General features: G+C 42.9%; 1 protein-coding gene across 1 annotated transcript in view; it reads right to left on the reverse strand.

The window, feature by feature from the left end:
* Nucleotides 1-9,397, reverse strand: part of GCN1L1 (GCN1 general control of amino-acid synthesis 1-like 1 (yeast)) — a gene marked incomplete at its 5' end in the record, with an annotated part of 40,808 nt that extends 31,411 nt beyond the window's left edge. The window contains 15 exons of the mRNA XM_009585369.1: nt 158-250; nt 1,023-1,175; nt 2,725-2,898; nt 3,180-3,278; nt 3,693-3,743; nt 3,973-4,101; nt 4,362-4,436; nt 4,856-4,964; nt 5,051-5,119; nt 5,628-5,762; nt 5,845-5,943; nt 6,664-6,772; nt 7,943-8,074; nt 8,666-8,729; nt 9,295-9,397. Coding sequence (XP_009583664.1) covers nt 158-250; nt 1,023-1,175; nt 2,725-2,898; nt 3,180-3,278; nt 3,693-3,743; nt 3,973-4,101; nt 4,362-4,436; nt 4,856-4,964; nt 5,051-5,119; nt 5,628-5,762; nt 5,845-5,943; nt 6,664-6,772; nt 7,943-8,074; nt 8,666-8,729; nt 9,295-9,397 — 1,594 coding nt within the window. The remainder of the gene's footprint in view (nt 1-157; nt 251-1,022; nt 1,176-2,724; nt 2,899-3,179; nt 3,279-3,692; nt 3,744-3,972; nt 4,102-4,361; nt 4,437-4,855; nt 4,965-5,050; nt 5,120-5,627; nt 5,763-5,844; nt 5,944-6,663; nt 6,773-7,942; nt 8,075-8,665; nt 8,730-9,294) is intronic.
* Between the last annotated feature and the right edge of the window lie 1,504 nt (nt 9,398-10,901).

The following is a 10,901-nucleotide window of genomic DNA, read 5'->3' on the forward strand; positions in this document are numbered from 1 at the left end:
AGTCTAGATGTACTTCTGAAAGCGCAGGCTGTTCATTTTAATCTGAAACTGGATCCTCAGTGGATCATAGAACACTGCTAACAGCAACTTCTAAGTAGCTCTTATAAGTACTAATAGAATTAAACAGCAACTGGATACACAATAACTGACAATTTACCTTCCTCTGGCGCAGACTGCAAGAACTTCTCAGATGTAAAAATTTGTTTTTTCTCATCCAGAATCAGCTGCCAGAAACCACCCAGCTTAGACTCTGACAGGAAAAGAATAGATGTCTATCAAGGATGTTTCAAAGTAAGTCAGAACTCACCAGCGTACATAAAATACAGTAGAATTCTCCCTCCTGAAATCACTCAAATTATTTCTAGCTTTACTTGTCTTCAGCTATAAAGCCCCTCATCTCTCTCATTCAGAACTATAAGCATGCCTCAAAAACACCTGCTGAAAAAAAAATATTTCTCTGACTTACGCTTGTGAAATGTAAAGTCATTCACCTTAATCTTTTATAGGGCAAGCCTTCCTAAAAATTAAGGAAAGGAGGGACGTGGTTGTTGCTTTTGATAGACAGAACACACCTGGATTTTATATCCTGGCAGATATATGAATTCAGACAGTTCTTGTAATATCCTCTCATTCTAATGGAAGACAGAATTCCAGTCCTCATGCCTTCCAAAGATGGTTTGTAAAAATACTACCCAAATAACAAGCAAGTAATACTTTTAATGTATCAGTCAAGTCCCTAGCATGTAAGGTCTGGGTGAAGGTCTTCTGTCAGAATAAGAGGAATACTGTCCTAAGTGAATGGAAGCTGGAATCTGCAAAGCCATGGAAGAGCAAGAATTCTTCATTGACATAACCGAGAGATGGGAATAAACCCTTCCCTGGTTTACAAAAGGGCAATGATTCTCTATGCAGAAACAATACACAGATTAAGGAATAGCATCTCCTGCACATTGTCAAGAAAAAGTGTGTTAACCCTCAGAACCTGTTTATATTGGATTCTACTGAATGTTTCGTGACCTTACCAGTTTGTCCCTCAATTACAGACATCCTGCAAATCAACAAAGCTGCAGCAACTCCTTCAGTTACCACGGGAACCTGAGTACTTTGAGATGCTGCTTTTTCTACTGTCTGGATCAGCATTGGCAGCAAGTCCACTCCCTGTAATAACGTGTCACCTGAGGAGACAGAAAGAGACAAGTTACAAAACAATATGGTCCTTCACACTTTACACCACAAGGGTGTCAATGGTTCTTCTGTTGCCATGAGACAAGGAAAGGAACCAGACAAATACTGGGAAGACCCTGAATCTCCCAGAGTATTTGCCAATCACTACTATCATTAAACTTCATGAAAAGCTAGACGATAACCACCTTAGTCCTTTCCTCACAGATAAAACAGTCCCATCTCAATACAAGTTTCTGTTTAAGGGATGCAAAAGAAAATGCTGTTTCAGTTACATTAAAGGAATTGGTTCAAATCACAGGAAGTCTGATTTCAAAGATTATGTTTCCCCGAGAGAGGGAAATTCCTGACAAGCCACAACCATCTGTTCCACTTCAAACATTCACAAGTCAAGGAATCCCACTGGTCTGTGACACTCACTTCCATGGAAATTGAGCTAGGTGTTCCTGGTATTTCCAGCAGCAACACCTCACACACAATAGATCTTGTGACTTTCTACATTAAGTATTTGCAGGTAGTGTTTTAACCACAAACTTGTAAGAGTTAGAATCCCAGTTTTCTTTATGCCCCAGTTGGATGCGTCACTGGGTGGGTCAAAGCAACGGTACTCAGTGTTCCAGTGGTGAGTAAATTATTTTGGAATATGAATTATCTTGAGCCCTGATCCCTTGAACAGCTGCGCACATCACACACAGGGAATCCCCCTTGCCCGTGGCAAGCATGAGCAAATTCAAGTTTGCCATATTGATGTCTCTGAAAGGACCACCATCCTGTGATATCCAAGTAGTTTTTAGAGTGGTTTTTTTCAGCCCTGTGACAGCACAGAAATTCCTGGCAGTTACAATAGAAAAATGTAGAATTACAATTTCACTTGTACCCGTATTGAGGAAATTATGGCAAATCCATTGTATCTATACAACACATTGAGTTATTGATCTCTTAAGCAAATGTATACCATCTTTTTGATTCACACTGCATCAACAACAAAGGAGATCTCGCATACAGGCATCAGCCTGATTGCTTACTGACCCACGGATGAAATGCTGAAGTCAAAGGGGATAGGAGCAACAAAAGCAAATCTCAAAAGCCTCACCAGAAGTTTAGAATTTCTGAAGAACTTCATTTCAAACATATTAATTTTAATTTTTTTGTATTTTTTTAAAGCTTCTGAGAGCCAAAGCCACAGACCAGGATGCCAGTGTGTTGGGTGCTATATAAAACAAAAGCATGGTCCCTGAGCTAGAAACCTTAGAATCTAAGTATAAAACAAAAATAAAGCAATCAAAAATTACTTTGGGGGTATATGAAAAGACAGCACAATGGGCAGTGATGCTAGTTATACAAGGAGACAAACCATCTTTATGAACTTGAAGGCAAAAGAGAGTTTAAGGAGAAATACAAAGGAGTCATTGAACAGATACTGCCTTATAAAATCTTTCTTAATCCACACAGCTATCTACTTACATCAGGAAGTACAAAAGTTGATTACTCTTCTCTTAAGCCACACAGTCAAGAGAGTTATTAACAGCCGCACAGTTTTACCTTTGAAGGAGGCTAGCATGCACTGCAGGTAGGCATGTCTCACAGCTGAAGTAGAGGTTTTAAGGCTGAAGGCTTTCTTTAGCCATTCTACCAGCTTCTTGGGAACTTCTGTGGTGAACCGAACGCACCAAAGAGCCAGGACAGAGACTGCATGAACCAAAGTGCCTTCATGAACTAGGAAGTAACACAGAGCTCACATCAGTACAGCAATTGCATAAAACACAGGAACATAAAACAGAAAGTGGGTAACAACATCAGGAGGAGGCAGGAAAAGAATGCTCATGCTTTGAACAGACACAGCACTGTCTCCCTGGGGCTGCTCATCAAAACAGGGCAAGGGATTTTATAACACAACAGGCGAGAATCCGGATTTATCCTGCATAACAGGCCAGATGACAATCCTGCTCAAGATGAAAGCAGCTTAGCAAACCCAGAACAAAGGCAAGAAGTCTCACCTTCTTGTTGCAGGAACGGGATGAAAAGCTCAGCTACGGTTCCAGTCAGAGCTTGGCTAGAGGATCCAGAAACCACGTGGTGACTAAGGCTGCCAATCCCTGAAAGGACACAATTCTCTCCTTAGTTCCCAAGCTACCAGCACTTGCTGCACAATCTAAAAACAATCAAGAATGATCCTTCACATTTCAGTCTTTGCACAGACACCTCTCTTGTCACTACATCTGGATGTCACATCCACCATGTACCAACACTGCAGGACCTCTGTCTTCATTTTTACTCAGGACACAGTCATCATCTTCTTTGCATAAAACATTTTAGCCTACCAGCCAATTATTTCCTTTGAAGAGAAAATCAAAAACTGGCATGTGGTATCCAGCACCCTCTATGACATTAACCACAGCCAATTCGGAATGACAGGCAGGGAATCCTAAAGGTTTAAGTACAGATCCTTTTTATTCAGCCTTCTGCTGAATTTCCCTGCCAGAGAAGCAGCTTTCTTCTAGGATCCTCACCTGAAAGGACACTCATCTTCTGAGCAACAACTGTCAGCTTCCCTTCTGAGCCTGCCAACAAGAAACAAATGGGTGACACTGACTTACAGACAGACAACGGCTATGTGCTACATCAAGAATCTTCTCTAAAAATACAAAAGCTTGCCCCATTACACCTGATCCAGGTTGAGCCACCCCTACCATACAGGCAGCTAAAGACAACAGAAAACACAATACACAAAACTCCTTGAAGCTGGTAAACCTTTATTCACCCCCACTGCTTATCCTACAATTTACTCACCCCCTAAGATGGCAAAAAGGTGTCTGCCCAGTGACTCCACAGCCGAAGGATCACTACACTGTCGAGCCAAGTTCTTTAATGCCACAACTGCTTCATCCATCAGCTGCACACTGTTGGATTTCAGATGACCTAGAAAATAATGCACAAGCTAAGAGCTCCTTACAACAAACTGCATAAAATCAGCGAGACAAGGACATATCTTTACATGTGGCTTGACTCAGCTTCTGGAACCGTCACGTGAACTATTCCAGTTCCAAGTTACAGCATCATCCTCCCTCCCACAGAAAACAACCTCTTTACCAGTAATCAAGCTGATAGAGGTACAGCCAGAAAGTTGAAGAAAGCTTTATTCTGAATTCATCATTCCCTCCAGAAGTTAGAGTACTTACTGGCCAGTCCTTTCACAATGTCTAGAGCGTACTGGCTGAGATCCAGGTTCACAGACACCAGCAAGCAAGAGATTGCTGAAGACAGAAGAGATAATGGCATATTACATTTTGTTAAGTAACTGGTTTTACCATTTTAATACACCCTTCCCCACAGTTCACATCAAAAGCAGACAGGGTCAGTAAGGAGTAGGAAAAAACACCACTGAAAATGATGCCCAGTGACAGATTAATTTAGGATTATTTTTAGCGCTCATCTGTGAAATTCTCTCTTCAGTGCAAACAGTAGCTATCACATACCCAGACACTTGGGATCACATGCCAGACGATCCTACCCCACATCCAATCCTTAGAAGCCAGACGATCCTACCGCCTGCGCTCACAGGACCAAAAGCATAGTCCAGAGATAGATACACCTTCCCCCCGCAACTCCAAACCCCTAAGGAACAACTGTTCATGCTCTTTGACAGAGCAATGCAGAGAGATGACAAACTCACTTTCAATTACGTTCTCAGGGCTCCGTAGCAGGGATTTCTGCAGAGTTGGCAAAACTAAGTCCTTGAATTCAGTGTGAGACATGTACCGAAGAAGCGGGGAACAGCTGTCCTGCAAAGGGAACAAAGCCCTCAGCACAGCAGTGGACGCTGCACATAAGACAAAAGCACAAACAGCTATGTAACAGTATGTCTCACCAGCACGTGCTTCTGAGGCTTTGTCTTGCTCATAAGGATGGTCTTCAAGTAGAAATCCAGAAGAGCACTCTGAACAAGCAGAAACACCAAATTACAGCCACACCATAACCTATACACAGCTCCCCACACACTATCAGGATGCCAGGCTTGACACCCCACCTCATTCTCCTCCAGAAGAAGCCCTATCCACTATGCAGAAGCTTTGCTTCCATCCTCGCATAAGACAGTCACACCGAGATCAGTGCTCTCTGCTCTGCCCTTCAGCCCAACACTCAAAATGCACTGAGAGCTAAATGCTGCCTTCCATTCCTACAACATGGGAGAAGGCAGAAAGCTGCAGCGTTGGCCGTCTACATAAATGCAGAGGCCACAGCAAAAAGCCACATATCTGGCACCTCCTCTATAAATCTATCCCAGATGTTTTAGTCAGAAGTACGTGACTACTGAATTGACAAATAATGAAACCAGGGGCAGATGCAAAGTACCAACCTCACTGAGACATCTGTTCAGCCCCCTTCTCCCTGATGAGAAGTGATGCTACTTATTACCAAAAAAAACCACAGTACAACAGATTTACCTTGTATCGTTTAATAATATCAATCTCTTTCTGGGCTGTGCAAAACTGCACCACAAGTCCCAGCATTGCAGCATAACTCTGGTTTGGTTCAAGACCAAGAATGACGGATAGGTACTGATCCACTAGATCTTGGTTCTGAAAAGAAAAAGAGCAAGGCACGTTAACACAACAGAACCTAGAACAGCTATTGAGTATGGTCACGTAAGGCATACATCACCTCTTTCCACAGCCTGTTCAATTTCTTCACGGCCCCATCCACCGCCTGCTTATGAGAACCTCCCAGGACTTCCAAAAGGAGCAAACACTGAACCTCCACCTGCCAAGGGAAACAGCCAAGAAAACCTTCATGCACCTGCTTCTCAGAGAGCTCAGATCAAACAAGACATGTCAGATGCCAGTGATTAGCTGAATCTGCTTAGGAAAAAGTCCTTAGGTCATGTAAGTTCTTCCAACAAGCTGCCATTGCTTTCATCCCACACACACCACTTTGCAGAACCGTGCATAACAGTTTTGGAAACTCTGACTTTGAAAACACAAATTTGTATCAGATTATGTCTTCTTAAAATGTGTTCCAATTATATTCCAAGGTGCTATGAGCACGGTCGCAAGTTAAGGTTGTTCAAGTAGGTGAAAAGAAAGCAAAAAGCTACTTGACACTATACGACAGAATATCACATGCGACTACTTCAAGGGAGACACAAGGAATTCATGCCATGCTGCAGACTGCACCTCGGAGGCACCACTAGCACACCTAGTCTAGAAACACTGGTACACACCACAGCATACAGAGTAACTCTGCGCAGGTGCAAGACTGCCCCACTCTCATGCTTTATACACCTCCTGCTTTCTCCAGCGGAATAGGAGAGATCAAAATACACCAGAAAGCAAAAAAGATTGTCATGTAAACCTGGATTTTAACATGACATTATCAGTTTTGTTCAGAATTATTTGCAATGTTTCAGCAACTTAAAAGACATTGGAAATATTTAAGTCCTTATCTCCAAAGGGATATTTCTGCAAACCAAAAAGAACCTACCAGTTTTTTCCATGTTTCTCCCTGTCTCTTCTCAGGTGTTGGAAAGACTGTGCGTACAAGCAGGCATGTCCAGGAGAGTGCCAGCAGAGCTGCAGATCCACTGCTCTTACTGTTGACCGAACAGGAGAAGGAGGTAAATCTACAGCTCCCAGTATGTAACTTACACCTACTAGTCCGTAACAGACTCGTCTTTGCCCAAGTCAGAACACCACCTTACAAGCAAGGCAATTTTATCACAGAAAAATACAGCTGAAGTCTTAGCATTTAAAGGAAATAATTACTGCTCATGTGTCCCAGCTCCCGTTTAACACTTAGAACTTCTGAATGGCACGAAAGAGGCTAAACCTTACCTGCTAGGAATGAAAAACCTTAGCAGAAGAAAGACCATTTTTGGATCTTCCCAGTGGCATTACAGAAATGAGAGTTAAATACTTTGCCAACTGAGAGTGCCCAAAAAGTGACTCAAGATTTCTCATCTGCTGCTGCTCTTTACTGTCAGAGCTTCCCAGCCCTAGCTTGCCAGATCGTTTCTCAGCTTTCCCTCCTGGCACACTACCCAGTTCTGGTTTCTGCTAACTCTCACCTCCTCCCTCCACTTCAGGTAACAGATCGCAGCTCCCCAAGGATCCTCACCCCATTTTGATCTCTCCCTCTAAGTGAAAGAACATAGAAAGCGTCCTTGCGCACAAGGCCAGCCACTGCAACTGAAGGGTGAATATCGTATCACTGCAAGCCTTAATATTTTTCTAAAAGCCACACTTCTGTCCAGCCATGGAGGCATTGCAGGATGGCACTCTGTGGCCTGTATCAGCTGAATAATACCTTAAGACGCCTTTTGGAACCACTAGTGTTCCCACATGCTACCACAATAGAAGAGCCGTTGCTTCTGGCTCAGCTTCAAATTTCATTATCTCCCTGTCTATAATAAGGTCTTGAATTCCACCAGCTGAACACCAGATGGGAGAGGAAATCCCCTTTCCTAATAATTTTGGAGGCTGTTTCTTGATAAAAGAGTTTGTTCCTCATCTCTCCAGACTTGAAGGTTAACAAAGGCAAAACCGTAACTCAGACCAAATCCACCAGCAGTAACACCAAGAAAGTCCTGCTTTCCCTGAAGACATGAAAGAGGTAAGAGAGGAACATTTGAGTGGTCATTAACAGCTTTGTCTCTAAATGTTTTTAACACCTCTGGCAAGCAGCAGCAGCAAAATCATTCTGAACACAAGAGCAACTACCAGCAACTCAGAACTGCTTCCACACAAAGCAACTTATCCAGCACCTGGGAACTCCAGCCTTGCCGCCGATCCCTGAAGACTGAAGTGACTGCAGAAGGTTTTTTGCTGTTGCATCTGGCTGGGATTCCGCGAGCTGCTGAAGAGCCAGCTGCAGGGCTCTGCGGGATGCTGCATCGCTAAAATGAAAAATATATCTCCGTGAATATTATAAATCCTGCCAACATTACACATGACTACACTTGCATCACACAAAGGGCTCTGCTTTCTCATTTCAGCAGTCGAGCTAATAGTTATTTTATCCTTGCTGTTCCAAGAAGAGAAGTTTCTGGCAAAAAGTTCCATTCCCTTCCTCAGCTGACAGAAGTTAAGTTGAGGCTGTCTGGTAGGTTGCAGAAGAAAACACAGGTTCTGAAAAGCTTCTCTACAACAGGCCACAATTTAATCCAATCTAAAAAGTGCCTAAAAGACATCTAAAAGACATCTTAGTCTTGCTTCACGAGGACACGGGCATTCATTCTTGCAAACTGAACCACAGGATGCAAGTTTTAATTTCAAAATTAAAAGTGAAACACAAGGCAAGCATTGTAAAACTTTTTAATGTCAAACCTCATTTGAGAGCCTAATTACTAGATGCCATCTTTCAGTGTCATAGGCATCTATGTGACACTGCATGCTAACATTTCCATATGCTCCACACCAGTTTAAATAATAAATACATAAATACTAATAGATTAAATAATACAGCCTTTCTACATCAATTTACTCACCGGTATCGATGCAGAGTAAGGCAGAAGAGTTTGCAAAGGCCTTTTACTGCACCCTCTGGAAGATCTGTAACAGAATGTATTTCAAAAGATTTCTTCGTAAATCAATCAGCTCTTAATCTTTAACACATACCTGATTCACTTCACAACTGAAATCAGTGAACTGCTCACAGCCCCTATACATCTATGAAATTGTTTGCAAGGATCATAGAGTTCTTTTTATACATTTTATGCATATTTTTAAAAATAAGGGCAAAATTGGAACACATGCTATTCCACAGTCATCTTCAGAAAATGAGAGAAATCAAAAAGATTTTTTAAAATCTGTTTCAACTGTTTTATTAAGACTATCTAAAATCTTCCATACACTCTCTCTCTCTCTACATATATATATATATATCTATCTCTCTCTATCTACTACTAACTGGAAAAGCACACATGCTAGTAACTGGAGTTCTGTGTTACCTTCAAAACCCACGCTTAGAATTAACGCTGTGAGAAAGCATAGACTCCAAACGCTGCGAGTCCCCTGCTTCAAAAAACTACCCACAAGTTTCACACAGCCTTTTAAACAAAACATTCTAACATTCTTCTCCACCCCGGTAACCAGAACAGTGCCCCAAAGCTTTTACCTTTCCCAGAAATGCATTTTCCCAGCTCACTGAGGATCTCTCTCCGTTCCTTCACGCTGGCTGTAGTTACTTTTACCGCAAACCGCTTCAGTGTGTCAGAAATCTAAAACCACACACAGAGGAAAAAACATCAGACTGCCTTCGATACCAACACACGGAACACAAAACCAGGGCACGCAGAACATGTCACCTGCCGCCACACGACCTCTCAAGTGACCAAACGTGAGCACCCACGGTCTTATCTGCTGGGGAAAGGGTCACTGCACATCACACAAGATGAAACTCAGAAACCTCCTCCTTCAGCTGAAGGATGACTGCTTTCTGTTTGACAACCCGTGTTCCTGTCATGGCACTCACGCTCTGTGAGATACATTTACCCCTCTAAAAGTAGGACAGAGCGAGAGGTAAGATCAATAGCCTAGAGTACAGGACCTTTAAAAGCACCAAAAAAAACAATGCACTTCAAGAACGCGAAGGTGCTTTTCAGTGTACATTATCTCCTAAAGCCACGCACCCCCGAAGGGGGACTTCTAACTGCAGACGACCCAGGGCTGACTGAAACTGCCTGTCCTGAAAAACCGAACTGTGGTTTCAGGCTGTCAATAGTTGTGAAATTCTGTACACAGGCCCAGCAAAAGAACGAACCGCTCGCCTTTAGTCTTTTGCAGAATTAATATGCACGTTGCAGGGACTTTGTAAATTGGACTCGCCAGATTACAAAAGGTTGCGCCTCGCTATCAAACTCCTTCCACGCGCTGTCAGTAGCGCCCAAGGTTACCCAAGCAAAACAAAAAATCACATCACATAATCGAATGGTTTTTTTCATGCCTGCGCTACTGTGTGCCTGGATCTGCCAGCGGGAAGGAACCAAGACTGCTCACTGAGTTTAACTCCTGTAAATAGTTTGTTTCAGTTTTCAAGTGGTATCGAGACAGTAAGATAACACTGTCTGGAAAGACTAAAAAGAAGTTTAAGTTCTCAGCGACCTGCTCCTTGAACTACTGAAACCATTTCCATGAACTTCCAAGTTTCGCAAAATATGCGAGACAAAAGACTTCGTCTGGGCTGAACAGGGCTCAGCCAGGTCTACGCTCACAGGTTCGCTGCATTTACATAAAACAAAACACAGCTCTCCAGGAAAGGCTTTTAAAATTCATCTCTTAAACCAAGCAACTCAATATCTTTATTACAATAATAATAAAAAAATCTTTAGGAGGGGCAGCAAATAAGCATGCCTTTAGAAACTCCTCAAAACTGTTTCTTCCCTCTTCAGGCAAAACTCCACCGTTTTGCCACAAGTCTTTTTCTAAGCACAGGAAACCTGGCAATTGAGAAATGGCAATTGCCTCTGTCCTTCTCAAGAGCTGCTTTCAGCGAAGCTGTTTTGCTGAAGGCAGGAAGAATAATCCTGCGCAGCAGCTGCCTGGGAGTCAGAGGGGCCGTCCACACCCCCCGACCCCGTGAACATCTCACACCCTGAGCTCTCCTTAAAAACTGGCAGAAAGCGGGGCTGCACCTCCGAACGCTAAGGTACAGGTCAACCTGCAGAGGACAACCAACGTCGTTACCTTCTGAACTGACAGAACAAGCCGCCATTAAAGAGCTCA

The sequence above is a fragment of the Fulmarus glacialis genome, unplaced genomic scaffold, assembly GCF_000690835.1.
Source record: "Fulmarus glacialis isolate BGI_N327 unplaced genomic scaffold, ASM69083v1 scaffold1609, whole genome shotgun sequence".
Lineage (NCBI taxonomy): Eukaryota > Metazoa > Chordata > Aves > Procellariiformes > Procellariidae > Fulmarus > Fulmarus glacialis.